This window comes from Equus quagga, chromosome 2 (assembly GCF_021613505.1).
Source record: "Equus quagga isolate Etosha38 chromosome 2, UCLA_HA_Equagga_1.0, whole genome shotgun sequence".
Lineage (NCBI taxonomy): Eukaryota > Metazoa > Chordata > Mammalia > Perissodactyla > Equidae > Equus > Equus quagga.
Genome location: NC_060268.1, coordinates 102,451,247 through 102,467,613, shown reverse-complemented (window position 1 = coordinate 102,467,613; position 16,367 = coordinate 102,451,247). Strand labels below are relative to the sequence as shown.

The window sequence follows — 16,367 nt, the reverse complement described above, 5'->3', positions numbered from 1 at the left end:
CCCCCCCCCCCCCCCCCCCCCGCCAGCCCAAGGCAACACACCTGCCACCCTGCGGCGCTCACTGAGACAGCAGACCTATCTGCCGTTTCCATCAAGCGCTGTGCTGACAGAGCAGCCTCGTGACTATTGTAAAAGGGACATTTCAATCATATGTGAAACACCCCGTTTGGGGGCTATATAACCACTCTGTGCACCCCACTTCTTTGGTACCCTTTCTTCCTTCGGGAAGAAAAGCCCCGGGCCATGGTTCCTCATAAAGCTTTGTTTAATTTTCTCTTGCTATTCTGTCTCATGTGAATTTAATTCGTTCTCCGGCCAGACGAACCCCCATTTGGGGAGAGGAAATGTCCTCCTCCCCTACAGTTTTGGCGTAGTCGGCAGGATGAAATTTCACTGGCTGGACACTGCTTGCTCCTGGACTGCTGCGGCCGAGAGATCCCGGACCCCTGACGAGAGCCGACAAGAGGTAAGAGTTCTTACCACGTCAGTCTCCCGGATCTCTGCCTGCAGGCTCCAATGGAAGCAAGAGTAGTGAGTATTTTTGCTCTTCTAAATTTAGATTAGCAGGAGAAAATGTTGGTGAGGCTAGCTTCTTGGACTCAGCGACTCTAGTATTTGAGTACTCACTGGTTGTAGATCCTTTTCCTCCCAGAGATAGACTTTTCCTTGTCTCTGTCTTTTTGTTTGTCATAAAACACAGGCGTCTCTATAAGCCTGTTGTCTGGGCTTTTTGTCTTGTTCTATGTCTTGAGAGCTTGGTTTTGTGACCTTTCTGGTCTCTGCCATCGGAGGATGCATGTACCGGCACACATCTTGGCAGCCAGTCGAGTAGACTGGGGTTCGGGGACACTCTCTTTGTCCGGCTGTTTCAGCTCTCAGGGGAGTTTGTCATAAGAGGTCCCAACTGCTTTCATAAGGGGCCTTTGTCATCTCAACCTTTGTCGTCTCAACCTTTGTTGCTTGCCTTTACTTTCTTAGGCTATTTTTGGGAGTGAATTTTCTGGATCTCTTTTGGGGACGCCTCTTTTGTCCTTGGTTAAGCTTTGGTTGAGTCGCTGTTAAGATCCTACTCGTCAAATCAGCCAGACAATGGATCATTTAAATTCGGAAAACTTCTAAATTGGGGAAAAAAATTGTGAGAGCTCTCATCATAATTTTTAATTGGTATCTGCTGTTGGCAAGCTGTGTTCAGCAAAGCCTTCTTTCTTTCTCTGTGAGTCAGAGACTGTCAGTTTGCCTTGACCTGCAAAAATTGCAGTCGCTTTTCAGGATGATCCTAAAAATCTACCAACATCACATGTTCTCCACACTCTTCTTTCCAGGGTGAGCGTTACACAGGAGGTCAGACGTCTTCTCCTCTCCTGGTATGGTCCTTTCCAACAGGACTGCATAGAGTCTTTTATTTGATGTCTCTTTCCATAAACAAATTCTCCAGGTTATGGTCCAAGATCCTTAAGTTCTGAGAGCTCTCAAGGTGTTCCACCACTGAAAGAATGCTGCAGATGTTCTGTCATGGCTGTAGTGACACCTTAACAGCTTTGACAAACTGCCTTCTGTAAGTCCTCCTCATTCTCTGACCCAGATACCCTCTCAGCTGGCCCTGTGACCACTCAGCTGAAGACAACAGACTGCAAACGAGAGATTTTCTACAGAGAGGGCTCTCCTACAGTGGATGACGTCGACGAAAATAATCCATAATCAATCTGCTGTTGGCAAGCTGTGTTCAGCAAAGCCTTCTTTCTTTGTCTGTGAGTCAGAGACTGTCAGTTTGCTGTGACCGGGCTTCTGCGTTTCCTGTCTATAGTGCAGGAATTAGAGCTGTCCGCTGTGATGTTTCCTCCTTTTAATACTATGGCTGGGGCTGTTCTTCTATGAGGCATGACCAAAGTGTAGACCCCTCAGCTGGGAGTTCTCCACTGTGAGGGTTCCAGCAGCCCGACCAGATGGAGGGGATGGAGGAAAGGTGGCTTTGAAAAATGCAAGTTCCACCTACCCAGGTCCCAGTATTTCCATTTTAGCCACTGAACTTTTATCAGCCAGGGAGCTTTTGCTGGGTTTCAAGCTGCCTCAGGAGCGCTCAGGAACCGGCCTCAGGCGCCATCAATTAAACCCGCTTTAGCCCGGGAGCATGGCTGCCTGTGGACTAGCACATTTAAAAATACATTTCATAATTTCTAGGGCATATGCCTTTATAAATAGTGCAATCTTTCAATATGACACAAGATCCGGTCACTAACAGACTCAAATTTATCTTCAGTTTCTTTGCAACAGAAAGCCAAAAGTATGTAAACCTATGTTCAGTAATTAATATTTTAGAATTTTATATTACTTGGAAAATAATCCAGATATTCAATGAAATTCCATGATTTAATTTAGCTCAAACACTCTAAAGTTTTAAGTTACCCAAAAAGATTTGGGGATGTTATTTTTAAGCACACATACCATAAAACATAATTGTTGATCTAAAATCTTTTATCCAATTTTCATCTATCTAAAGAGTTTGTTCCCCAAAATTATGTTTTGATTACTCACAAAAACTTCATGAGATAATAGACCAAGTCAACCATCACGTGAAGCAAATTTTCCTGCTGATAAATTTTGAATCAGAGATAATATGAACTTATTTGGCCTGTAAACCCATAAAGAATAGAAGTATTATATTTAATATTGATAACTCTAAAGATATGACTGTTTCAATTAAATCAACAAACTTAAAATTAGATTTAGTTTTGAATGTTTTCCCAGGTCATATGAACCTGAAAAGCATTTGGGTTAGTTTCTATTATATTTCTGAGACTTTATAGGAATACTTAATTTATATGAACACTTGATTTTCCTTAAGCGAATTAAATAAAGCTCGTTTACAAATTAATTTTGGGAATGCCATCCTGAGGTAGAAAAATATCACATGCCTACATAGACATACATAAACTATAGACAGACACAGTAACATTATAGCATTTTTTAAAAATTTCAGCCATGTCTCAGGTACAAAGTTCAAAGGAACAGTTATCCAAATGGTGTTTCCAGCAGATGGACTAAGTTAAGGTTACTTGCTCAGATGCCCAAAGTTTCAGCACTAGAGAAGAAGAGGAGCTCATATAAAGAAAAGGGGGCTAGAAGAGGCTTGAGAAAGGGAGCAGAGAAGTAAATCATTTATGTATTACATCGAAGAATGTTCATCTACATTTTATATCCAAGAACGCTGAAACACTGAAAATAGCAGCACTAGAGAATAACGTGTTAGGTGGTAATCAGAATTTACGTGCTGGTGTCCTAAGTAACAAAGTCAAACATTCTGAAAATGATGCTTCCTCATTCAACTCTAACAAAAATTCCATATGCTCACAGAAAAGTAAAGTATTTTCTCTGAATTTAAGAAAACCACTAGAAATGGCTGATTCAAAAAAAGGATTGAAATACATTGAAGAACAAGTTGTGTGCCCTTGCCAAAAGACTATAAAATCTCCCAGGAAATTCTTTACACAAGAGGTAAAAGACTCACATTGAAGGGCTTCCTTCTTTATAGGGTATTGATTAATTTTGGTGAGAAATTTTGAAGGATCTATTTGAATTTTAATAGGACGTGCACTGTGGATTCTGCCCGTGTCTGTTGCAGACTCTGCCCATAGGGAGGGTGGCAGCTGATCGAATAGGAATAAACAGCTAGAGTCTTTAAAGTTAATTTCAACATCATCAGTGACAAAACAATTAACAGATGTCACAGGGTCATATTAAATGTCCAGTTGGCTCTTTTGGTTCTTGCTGTCACTGCTGCTATCAAATTTTAGAATTATTTCCCCCTTTCAGGAGAAAGAAATTCCAACATGATATCTTTCTAAAATGTCTCAGCCTAATAAATGAATAGAGGCAGAGGAACTAAGGAGAAAACGGTGGGTATCTCTCACAGGGCCAAAACAAAAACGAATAGGTTCAGAGGCAGGAATGTGTTGAGGTTTATTGGACATTCCCGCTGTATGAACCCCATTTCAGCATTCTGAGGCAGGGGCTCTGTTACAGCAGTGAGGTTGCACGCCCAATCTGGAGAGCTGTTTTTCTGATTAGGAATAGTCTCTGCAGTTCCTTGGAGCCTCATAAATTCAGCAAGAGAATGAGAACGGGGAAACCGAGGGTATAGAGGAGGTGGAGGTGGTGCAGAAGGGAAGGAAGAAGATGGCACTGGAGGTGGGGCCTGAGCATCACACAAAGAAAATGGCGGAAGAGAAAGACAGGCCTCAGACGCCATTCTGTGCTAACCTCAGTTTTTCAGTTGTTTTGGCTAATTTAGATATGGTGTCTTGTAATGAGGCAATTTTAGTTTTGTGCTCTTTGGGGAGCTCCGGGTACCAATTAAAATAAACACACTATTCATTTTGCTTACTTTTAGAGCCATGGCCTTCCGATCTGGGGAGACCTACGGTTCTCATAACGGCCATTGTATTTCCAGACTACTCTTGGTCAGCTTGGCCCACTTAGTTAAAAAAATGGGCATGTAGGGGGCCCAGAGTTCTCAAACATAATACGCCGCGGGGCCCTGAAGGAGGATTTCCCTCAGAACATTTAGATGACTGGCATCTCATTTCTGAAATTTCCTCTGAAAACCCAAGATAGTCGCAGGATTCCCAGCCCTGATTCCAAAAGGAATCTGAAAATCAAAGAAAACTCTTGGATTCTCAGCAAATCCAAGCCCCAAAAGGAACTGTGCTCCTGCTTTAGAAAACACCTGAATACTCACCAAGGACAACACCTTGAACCCAAGGACAGAGCCTTGAACCTGGAAGGACAGAGTCCCTCCCCCTAAAGTACGAAGCTTCTCCCCATCCCAAAGAAAGCCGGAGAGCTCAAAACGCAAAAGGAGTGGACCTCAGAATCCAAGAGGAGTCTCTCCAAACCTACAGTAGGCGGTGACTCACCTAAGTGACGAGTGCGAAGAGCTCTGCCCCTTACCAGGAGCTGCCCTCCCGTGGGCATCACCTCCTTTAGATCCTGCTTTGGACACCATATATGTCAACCTTAAAAATAAAAGTTATGTGGCCGGCTGGGTGACGCAGCGGTTAAGTGTGCACATTATGCTTCGGTGGCCCGGGTTCACTGGCCCGGATTCCGGGTGCAGACATGACACCGCCTGTCAAGCCACGCTGTGGTAGGCATCCCACACATAAAGTAGAGGAAGATGGGCACGGATGTTAGCTCAGGGCCAGTCTTCCTCAGCAAAAAGTGGAGGATTGGCAGTAGTTAGCTCAGGGCTAATCTTCCTCACACACACACACACACACACACACACAAAGTCATTTTGCCAGCAAGACTAGTTTATTTGGGAATAGACAAAGAATTGCAATTCAGGATGGGCATCCTATGGCAGATCACAGGCAAATCCAGGAAGCGAAGAAGAGCAATGTTAATTTATAGAGAAAAACGAGGAAGTTGGGAGGGTTGTTTTGAACAAAGGTCCATCGGAGGAAAGCCAGGGTTCAGGGCGATGACTTCGTTTCTCATTCGCTTAGTTTGCTGCAGTGGTTGATTTCCTCCTTGAGATGCAACGTCCGCCTTTCCTGTTCAGGCCTGTAATTGACGGGTTTTTTTCCCCGTTGGAGATTCTTCTCGTTGGGGTCTATAATTGACCTCAAGTGGTACTGCGTGGGAGCCCCCCCTTAGGCCTCCCGACTCCATTTCAAGTGAGGTTTTCCTTTACTAATTTTCCTAATGGACACAACATTCAAGGCTGTAAAACAAGACCAACCCTCCCTCCCCCCACACACATATTCCTTTCGGTCCCCACTAACAGACGCCGGGAGGTCTGAGCTGCTCCCTCCCGTCTGCCCCGCAGGCATGCTGTGCTGGCCCCGTGAGGATGCGCATCCGCGACCCGGCGCACGCGGGTTGGGAGCGGGCAGAGGACAGGGAGGGCCCTTTCATCAGCTTCTCCATCAAGGCTGCGTTCACTAGCCTCGACTGGTGCAGCCCATGCGGTCTGAATAACCGTTATAATTATAGGGGCTGCGCATGCAGAGGGGACTCAGGCGACGTCGCCCTGGGTCAGATAATCACCACAGTAGTGGGTGGCATGGGCTGCGCCACTCCCATCCTTGGGCCAATCACCGTTTCAAGTGTCCCCGACATACATTAATCCTAGACGGAGTACTGTTATTAACCGAATTGAGGAAGTGAGCCCAGAGTGCTGAAATAAATTGTCCCAAATCGCACAGCAGGCCAGTGGGGAGCCCGAGTGGGAACCCAGGTGGTCTGGCGGCAGAATCCGCGCTCTGCAACGCCTCTCTGTTGTCTACTGAGATTCGGGCGGACGAGGAAACTTTCGCGCCGCGCCGCGCGCCCAGGAGTCGGGCAGGCGGCGCTGGGGCCCGGGACAGGGTGCGAACAGTCTGCCCTGAGATCCAGGAAGGCTCCCTAAAGCACGGGTCGGAGCCGGGCGCGGAGGACACATCTGCGGAAGGTGGAGGCGCATTCCTAGACGGGCAAGGCCACCCGTTGTGAAGGGCCAGGTGCAGAACCCTCCATCAGCCGCGGGCGGAGAAGGCTTAGCTCTGCCCTCCGGGAGGGGCTGGGCCTCGCACCCCACCCCGCCCGCAGCCGCAGGGAGCCCCGGGCGCCCCACTCGGCCCGGAGCCCTGCGGTATCCGTGAGCGCACGGTCAGCTCTGCGCCCCTGGGGTCGAGTCGGGGAGGAGCTGCGGCCTCGATGCACTAGGTCCCTGCCCCCACCGTCCGCCGCCACCAGGCGACAGAGCGACGAGGGACCGCCCCCTGCCCCGCACCGCACTTTAAAGGCCAGCCCCGCGGCATTGGCGAGAGGCGCGGAGACCGGCGAGACGGAGGCCCGAGCCGGCGCCCCGACGGCCGGCCGGAGCAGCCCCATGGCGGGTAAGTGCCCTCGCCTCCCCTCCCGCGCCCCCGGTGAGGCGCCCCGGCCCCTCGGCCACCGGCTGCGGCGCTTTCCTCCGCCCCGCCGGCCCCCGCTAGGACCAGCCCCAGCGCACCTTGCCTCGGGCTCCTGGCGCGGCCGCTGGGATGCGGTGGAGAGCGAGGCCCCCTCCTCGCAGATACCTGAGGGTCAGGTGCTGGGGGTCTCGCCTTCTCCCTACCCCACCGGGTCCAGACCCCAGAGCCTGGAAGCCCCACGTCCGCACGTGAATCGAAGGGGACACTTTCCCTGCCTGGCCTGGGCACGGGCGCGTGGGACCCAGCGTCGAGCGCTCTTGGTGGACGCCGAGGGGAGCCTCCCAGGTCCCCGCACATGTGGAGGTGCAGGTGCCGGCAGCTGAGGGTCCATGTGTCTCCCGTTCTCACACCCGCTGCCCCACTCCTCCTGGTCCACACCCCCTCCGCTGCCTCCCACCGACCCCACTAAGTGTGCTCGCCTTGATAAGGGTTGAGGAAAGGAGCGGGTTTTAGAGAAAGTTAGGAGTTCAAGCACGAGTCCAGCCTCTCACGGGTTCCAGGACCCCAGAGGATAGGGCTCTGAGAGCATCTCAGGGCATCAGCCCTTTCCCCACTTTCCTCAAGAGCATGGTGCCCACACCCAGCTCACCCTCAGGCCTGAACAGAAGCCTCGGGAAGATGGAGGTTCTGGGAAGAGGTTTAATTTCTACTCAGGAGCACAAGGAAATGGTTCCTTTTAGCCAGAATCCCAAGTCCAGGGCCAGCTGCTTTCCAAGGAAAACCAGAAGACTCCGTCCAGGGCCCTGGGACGCCAAGGGAAAGGCTTTTCTGCTGAGCCCCAGCAGAGCCTGCCAGCAGCACCCCTCCTGGAAGCAGACACAGGAAGCCTGCTTCTGAGTCCTCCCGGGGTCTAATCCAGGGGATGGGCTGCTGCCCAAATTCTGCCCCCAGCAGGCCAGTGGTGTGAAGGGGATGGCCTTTCCCCAGCCTCACAGTCCCCATGGTCGCTGCCCCCAGAGCACGTGGCCCTAGTGATTGGAGGCATTATTGGGGGGCTGCTGCTGCTGCTGCTGTTGATCGGGGTGAGCTGCTGGCTCTGGAAGAGACTTTGTGCCACGTCCACCTACGAGGAGCTGCCAGGGACCACAGCTGCCTCCAGCGTACAGGGGGACAAGCTCTCCCCGCCGCATGCCAGGACCCAGACAAGCAGGTGAGGTGGGATGTGGGGGTCACGCGAGCTCCTGGCCTTGCTCGGGGCCCTCCCTGCGGACTTTCCCCTGGAGTGGGTGGAGGAGGAAAGGTCTGTCTATGGAGCACCTCCTTTCTGCTGCCACCGTGCTGGGAGTCTTGCAAAGAAAACCCAGGATCCTCACCCAGCTAGGAGGCAGGCAATTTGGAAGCCTTTTTCCAGCTGAGAAAACTGAGGCTCAGAATAATGGGTCCAGAAAGCACAGCTAGGAAGTGGCAGCACAGGCATGCAGACCCAGGCAGGCTGACTCCAGAGGCTGTGCTCCTTGTCCAACTCACCACTACTGTGGGCAGACAGGTGTTGGCTCTGGCTGTGTGTGTGTGTGTGTGTGTGTGTCCTGCTGTGGTGCTCTTGCCTCCTCCTGTCTCCCCTGGCTTTTCCTTCTCCAGCTCCGGGCACTTAATCCTCTAGGCTGAGTGCTGTGAGGCCACACCATTTACTTGCCATGTACATGTCATCTCCCTGCCTCTGGACAGGCCACCTGGTATGCCATTCGTGGTTCCCCCTTCCGTCCAAGGCCGAGACTGGGTGCCCTTGCACCGCAGAGAGTGGGCTCAGGCCCCACGGGACCTCTGCCCAGCCCCGGAGCTCCTGCCCCACACCACCGGCAGCAATCCTGGTGAGTGCACCCACCAGGGCCTGCCCAGGGGTCAGGGTCTGCTCAGGCCGGGGCAGACCCATCTGCTTTCACGGGCCTGCCTCCGGAATAGAGCCTGGGTGGGCCCGGGGATGCCAGAGTTACCCAGAGACTGCTCTTTCCAGGTACTTGGGTCTACCCAAGTCAGATATGGCCTCGTGTGCCGTTTTGGAGTTAGCCCTCACCACACCTCCATAGGGAGAGGGGTTATCACCCCATTGTGCACATTCATAAACTGAGGCTCTGAAGGTCAACCGTGCCTCGCCACAAGGTCACAGAGGCAGTAAGCAGCAGACCTGGGGTTGGAACCCTGGTGTTCCCAGCGCAGAACCTGTGCTGGGTCCTGCTCCAGGATGATGGGTTAGCTGATCCAGAGGGCAGAATGGTGGCAGCTGGGCACAGAGCTGTCTGCCCACCTCTTTGCTCCGAAGGCCTCCCAAGAGACCTTCCCAGGAACCACCTAGTAATCAGCTTGGCCCTCCTAATTTGAAGAGGGAGAGAAGAAGCAACACTTTATCACTGAGACATCCTCTGGACCCCATGGAAAGGGGCCAGGCCAGGTGCTGGGCACTGTGCCCCCAAGGCAGGCCCTGACCTCTGTGGATGGGGGCCGATCCCAGAAGCAGGGGTTGAATGAATGCTGTGGACTCTACCGGGGTCCCCAGGGAGAAGCAGGCCTGGGTGTGCGATGCTGTAGTGCTGAGAAGGCCTCCTGGAGGAGGTGCACGGGACAGAGACGTGTGTTCAGTCTTAAGAGGAAAGTGGGGCGGATGTGGTCACAAGGGGCCGTGAACTGCCTTGTCAAGGCTCAGTCAAGAGGGAGTGGGCCAGGAGCGGGGCAGTGAAGCCCAGAGCTTGCTGTCCCCCATGCCCTGCCTTCCTCTGGCCCACCGGACCTCCCAGCCCCTGTGTTACAGGAGACGCGTGCGTGGTGGGGACCATCAACCCAGAGCTGTACAAGTTCCCCGAGGACCAGAGTGAGAGCCACTTCCCTGAGGGCTGCCTGGGGCGGCTGTGGTTCTCCGTGGAATACCAACAGGAGGCCGAGCGGCTGCTGGTGGGCCTGATCAAGGCGCAGGGGCTGCGAGCCCCCTCAGAGACCTGCAGCCCCCTGGTGAAGCTGCATCTGCTCCCCGATGAGCGGCGCTTCCTCCAGTCCAGGGCCAAACGCAAAACCGCCAGCCCACAGTTTGATGAGCACTTTGTCTTCCAGGTACGGCCACCTCTGGAGCAGGCAGGAGCTGGTGCATCCTGGCTCCGGGGGAAGGAGCAGACAGTGTGCAGGAGAGCCCAGCCTGCCATGCTAGCCAGGGCCCCAGGACTCCAGGACCCCCTGGCCACAGGCTCTGCTTTACCTGCCTGCTGGATCAAGGCCCACAAGAGCCCTGACAGCTGACGGCGGGGGCAGGGGAGAAGCTTGGGGCTCCTCCTGTCCCAGCTGCCTGCAGGAGAGAAAGAGAAAACACATTCTTGGAACAGCTACTGCATGCAGGCCCTGGCCCATGGGCTAGGAGCCCTGGAGCACTGGGGGGTTTCTGGCGAGGTTATTCAAAGAAGGCAGAGGGTGAGACCCTCCTGTCAGTGGCCAGCGCAGGACCCGAGAGCCACCCTGGGGCAGGTGGTGCCTTTGCCACACCGTGGGCGGTCTGGCCCAGGGTCTGGAGGTAGAGAGACTGTCTGGGCACTGAGCCCAGCTCACAGTGGCCTGGGAGCCTCAGCAGGTGACGGGGGGCCCTTGTGGGACGCCAGCAATCAAGAGCTGTCGAGAGGCCTTGGACAAACATTTTTAAGAGCTGGGCAGCAGGCTGGCGGGCAGGGTAAGGAGAGGCCGGTCAGCATCTGGGAAGAGAGTGGTTGCTGAGGCCAGAGCTCCAATTCTTGCCCTCATCCAGGGCTCAGGGCTGAGAAGCCGGGTGGGGCCCAGCCCCCTGCCCTCTACTGGGGCCAAGGCTGTGATGCTCTTCTCGCAACATCAAGATCCAAGGCGTGCAGGCTGGCTGACCAGCACGGCCACACGGCATGCTCCCCCACTTACTGTTCTTGACTTACCACCTCCCTGTCCTGTCCCCGCCCCAACTTGACCCCGGCCTCTCAGAGTTTTGAGGGGAGAGAGGAAAGAGAAGGAGAAGAGAAGAAAATCACTGTTAACTCACCATTTGCCATAGATCAGATACTGAGATTGAGGTTTCACAACCCAGAGAGTAAGAACCACTATCGCATTTGACAGGGGAGGAGATAGGTCCCTGGGAGAGGAGGGTTGGGGGGCCCGAATCAGGCAGTAGAGACAAGCAGGGTCCCTGGGCCCCAGCTCGGGGCCGCTTCCACCTGTATGAGCTGGCAAGTCATTTGGAGGTCCTGCTAAACGGTAGATGCTGCTCACACGTTTGGGGGGGGGGGGGGGGGCCCAAGGTCCTGCAGTTCTAAAGAGGTCTGGGGAGGGGGCCATGGATGCTGCTGGTCCTCGGACCACGCTCTGCATTTCAGGGCTCTGGCACATTCTCCCACCTCCCTGGGGTATTGGCCCCGCTGCTGAGAAGGGTCCCCTGAGGATGCCTGGGTTTGGGGTGTGCTGGTCCCTGGCTGAGACACGCATCACCAAAGTTCCTGTGTCCACAACAACCTGCCACACCATCCCATCCCCTGTCCGCACACTTGGCTCCACGCCAGACCCTCTTCTCCCCTAGGTGTCCAGCAGGAGCATCACCCAGAGGGTGTTGAGGTTCTCGGTGTACCACGTGGACAAACAGAAGAAGCACCAGCTCCTGGGCCAAGTGCTCTTCCCCCTGAAGAACGAGACCCTGCTCGGCGACTGCCGGCATGTCATCTGGAGGGACCTGGAGGCCGAGAGCCTGGAGGTAAAGGTCAGGGTCCCCAGACATAAGCCACCACTGGTCAGACTACCGTGGGCAGCCAGCAGGTGTGACCCAGCACCTGTTGGCCAGCGTCAGCCCTCAGCGTACTGCTTACCACTCTTGCAAGTGTGACCCAGGGTGCTGGGCCCGGGGGGAGCTGCTTGGGAGGAGGAGGGTGTGTGGAGCCACTCCTGGGCAGGGAAGGAGCATCCTGAAAAATTCATATTTGGATTCCCATCGAGATCAGACAGCTGTGAAAGGTGACACCCCAAATGGACCAGCCAAGGAAATTATTTACCCGTGTTCCCTTAACCTGCAAGAAGGATGCGGGCGGCTCGGATGGGCTTTGGAATCCCCCAGACCTGGGTTTGAATCTTCAGCTCTGGTCCTCACTACTGTGTGATCCTCAGCAGACCCCCTTCAACTTTCCAGACCTGTTTCCATCTATAAAGTGGCGGGTGGGCGTAAAGGAGGGAATGTTGGTGCCTTGTGGTAACCGTGCCCCACTGCGGGGAGGAGGGAGGAAGGCACTGTCGGGGGTCCGTGGCTCCTCCAGCACCTGCCCGAGTGACAGGCAGCTTTCCCCTTGGCCTCGCCAGCCTCCCTCGGAGTTTGGCGACCTCCAGTTCTGCCTCAGCTACAACGACCGCCTGAACCGCCTCACCGTGGTTGTGCTGCGAGCCAAGGGCCTCCAGCTCCAGGAGGATGCGAGTTGTCTCAGTAAGTTTTCCTCCTCAGGGCAGGCTCCACCTTGCGAGCTTGCCTGGGGCTGGAGTCTGACCCTCATCCCTGGCCATCTAGTTTCTGCTTGCATATGGCCGGTCATGGAGCGCTCACTACCTCCTGAGCCACGCCCCTTGTGGATGGTTGTGTGGGAAGGGCTTCTTTATGTTGAAGCCAAGGCTGCATCCCCTTGGCCTCCATCAAGACCCCTAAGACTGGCTTGCCCCACCTTTTCCTAAGGCAGCATCTTGGTTCCTTGAACTGTGAGGCCACCTCCACCCCTGCCCTTCTGTGAAAGGCTCCAGTCCCTCCAGGGCAAGGCCTTGTACCTCCCCGCCCCTAGGGAGGGCTGCCCCGCATGTGGAACGTGATGCTGGGCTAGGAGAAGGGGCATCCCAGGCCAGCAGGTGGCTATGGTGTCTGCTTCCTCCAGCATCCCGGAACCCAGGAGCTGGAGGAGCAGAAGCCCTGCTCTGCTCATCCCATGCATCCCGCCCACAGGGGGGCCCCCAGCACAGTGGTGGGTGTCTGCCAGCCGTGTGTCTCTGTGCCTGGGTCACTATAAGCAAGCTGGCACTCAGCCTTCCGCTGCGGATCCACACGTCATTTGAGCCCCACCCAAAAGAACTTGGCCCTCTGAAGGAGAAGGTGTTTAAGGGGCCCCAGGGCGCCTGAGCGCCCAGCAGGCCAGGCTCCCTGCCCCCGAAGGGAGGGATGGGTGTGTGGTGCTAGGCTCCAGGAAACAGGCGCCAGCCAAGCCATTGGTGCATTCAAGAGGCAGAGAGGAAGGAAGAGGAAGGGAGCCCAGCGTTCCCGGCTGTAAGGCAGGACGCTAATCAACTTCGCTTCCTCTCGGAACGCCCTCTGGCTGCAGCGGCTCTGAGTGATGGGGTCCCAGCGCCCAGTGTGGGCGTGTGCCCTCCCCGCCAGACCGCTCACAGGCTGGAGGCTGGGCCCCTGCCCGCCCCTCCCAGCCCGCGGTCTGCGCTGCCCCTCAGGTGTGTTTGTCAAAGTGTCCCTGATGAACCACAACAAGTTTGTCAAGTGCAGGAAGACTTCTGCTGTGCTGGGCTCCGCCAACCCCGTGTACAGCGAGACCTTCAGCTTCAAGGTCGACCCCGCTGAGCTGGACACGGCCAGCCTCAGCCTGACAGTGCTGCAGAACGCCGGAGGGGACAGTAAGGCTGCTCCCCCAGCCCCAGGTGGTTGGAGCCACGGGCAGAGGAGGGGCTGCTGAGCATCGAGTCCACTTGGCCCCAGGGAGGGAGCTGTATGGTTTCTGTTCTCCACCTAAGGAAACCAGCACTCAGAGAGGCAGAGATACTTGTCCGAGGACACAGAGCTTGCTAGTGAGGGAGCTGGGATTCACAGCCAGCTTTATTCCAGTTTGACTGTCCGTGGCACCCTAGAAAGCGGTTCAGGGCTGGCCTCTGCCACCCCCTCCTGGGCCAATCACCAGAGCGGTTGGGAGGCAGCATGGCTCTAGGTGACCTGAGGCCGTGGGTCGTTGTGTGCCCTGCCTGTCCTCGTGCTTCCTGGACAGGGCTTTGGGTCCTGGGTGAGGCTCAGGGTGGACAATGAGGTGGAGTTGTTCCAGCCAGCTCTCCCACACTGCCCCACACCCCAGGGCCCACTGTCACCGTCTGGGGAAGCAGAGCCATCTGGCCAGCTGGTCTCCTGGGCCAGCGCTTAAGACCCCTTCTCCACTGTGGCAGTTGGTGGGTGAGGATTATTGTTGAATGTTCCCACTGGTGGAGAAGTGGGCTGACGGAAGACGGCTTCTTTGTAGAGGGGCCCCGTCCTCCCTCGGCTCTTCGATGGGAGGCAGGCCGATGATGGCCACCAGGAGGGTGAGGGGCAGAGTGGGGTCCCCTGAAGGGCAGGCCCTCCACTTGGGCTCCCTCTCCCACCATCTCCAGCTCCAGCGCACAGTCAGGACCTCTTTGTGGTCTGGCAGCTGATGCTTAAAGAAGGACAGGGCCAGCTACCTTCTTCAAAGGGAGGAGTGAGAGGGAGAGAGAGAGAGAAGGCGCTGGGATGCTGCTGAGGTGATGTGGCTCCTGTGCTCCCAAGAGTAACAATGTTTCCCCCCTGCAGAGAGCTGCGAGCTGGGCCGGGTGGTGGTGGGCCCCTACATGTACACCCGCGGCAAAGAGCTGGCGCACTGGGACGAGATGCTCGGCAAGCCCAGGGAGCTGGTGAAGCGCTGGCACGCACTTTGCCGCACCACTGAGCCCTGACTCAGGAGCCGGCTTTCCCCATGGTCATGCACAACAGCCACAGGCCTGGACGTTCATCCGGCGCCTCACTGGGCTGTGGGGCCAGCCCGAGCCAGGGGAACATGAGTGCTGATGTGCAGGGAAGAAGAGGGCACAGTGGAGCCCCAGCCCGGGGCAGCAGTGTGGCCGGTTACATTGCGCCAGCCTGGGAGACTCATTCATCCTTCTGTACCCATGGCGCTGCCTGAACATAGAATCCCGGCTCCCAGTCATCACAGTCCCATTTGGACCGGAATCTCAGGCCTTCGGAAGAAAGACTCTGTTTAGTGAAAGCACAGCCATGCGTGTTGGACGAAAGCGCAGGGCAGACTTGGGTTCCAGCATCTTGGGAAGCTGATGATGTGTTGATGCTAAACCTGCACTGCTTTTCAGCTGTGGTTTCTCTGCCTTCTGCCCAGCAGAGAAAACAAACTGCTCTGGGGGAGATGATGGTGGAGGGTGGATGCCCACAGTGCTCATTTCCACACTAAATAAGTTGGTCCACAATAAATAGCACAGTCTGAGAGCTGGGTTCGCGTGTAGGTGTGGAGCAGTCCCGGCAGGCCTGGGCAGCACAGCGTGCCCACCGCTCAGGAGCGAAAGCTGCGAGGATGGAGACTCGCTGGCTTCAGGACCTGTGGGAGAATGCTGTGAGCAGCCCAGGTACCAAGTGGGGGACAGGTTCTGGGCATCTGCTCCTGTGCCAGGTGAGGAGGGCTCACCTGTGTTTAGCTCCCTCCCCGGGTGTATGTCCACTCCCACCCCACGTCATATCAAGTCTTGCCCGCGGCGCGTCCTCCCCAGAGACCACATCCTCACAGCCTGGTCTTACAGGTGCGCTGCTGCTGGTTCCTGTGGTCTCCCTGGTTAGCAGCATCCAGCCCCTGGGACTCTCACTTTGGGCAGGAAATGGTGAATGCACGTGGCCAAAGCATAACCCACGGGGCTGAGGGCTTTTCTGGACTAGCTCTCTAGCAATTCCACTAGGATTATTGTGTGTGGTAGGTGTCGGAGTAGAATTCATCGAGGTGGCAGTTGCCACAAATCGCCATCATCAGCTCCCCATGGAGCTGTACTCGAGGTAGTGAGCAGTCGTCATACTTGTCATCGTTACTTAACAGGGAGTTTGTATTTTCACTCTAATGCTGTTGCACTTGCAGAGTCAATACATCATTATTGTATAACTAGAACAAAACCTTAAACCACTATCGTCTCTTTTTTTATGCAGCGAAGCAACTTCAGCAAGAGAAAGTAGCGAATGTTACGCTGGGTTTGTGCCTCTCTGCCTTCAAATTGTGTGTCGATCTCTGTCGATACACAAATTCAAGCTTTGCCCGGCCGTGGTCCACACAGACAGAATACCTTGTGTTTGCTTTTTCTCACTTATTTCACGTGCACATTTTCAACACAGTCCACACACCGGTAATTTCTTACACACATGTAATGGGAGTTCTCTGTATGTGTGCATAGCAGGCCACTAAAATGGAACTGTGTCCATTTCACCTGCAGTCCTGAGATAATAGGTGACAGCCATTCCCACGTTTCAAGGTGAGGTTCATGCTTATCAGTGGCCTTTCCAGGGCCACTTGGAAAAATTGGTAAGTATCCCCTTTGCAGGACAGAATAGACTAGTGTGTTCAACTCACAGCTGAAAAATCTCAATGGCAAGAGACTGGCAGTTTCTACGCTCTGGTGGAGAGGAAGACGAGGTTGCTGTATTGGACTGGCCCCAGTATTAGACAGGGGCAGGGC

General features: G+C 54.7%; 1 protein-coding gene across 1 annotated transcript; it reads left to right on the top strand.

Annotated features, from left to right (window-relative positions):
* The first annotated feature begins 6,481 nt into the window (after positions 1–6,481).
* Positions 6,482–16,117, top strand: LOC124235763 (synaptotagmin-15-like). The gene is made up of 8 exons (XM_046654169.1): positions 6,482–6,878; positions 7,914–8,106; positions 8,622–8,764; positions 9,700–9,995; positions 11,467–11,637; positions 12,234–12,354; positions 13,356–13,535; positions 14,455–16,117. The coding sequence occupies exons 1-8, from the start codon at positions 6,872–6,874 to the stop codon at positions 14,595–14,597; spliced, it is 1,254 nt and encodes a 417-aa protein (XP_046510125.1). The 5' UTR covers positions 6,482–6,871; the 3' UTR covers positions 14,598–16,117.
* Positions 16,118–16,367: the final 250 nt, after the last annotated feature.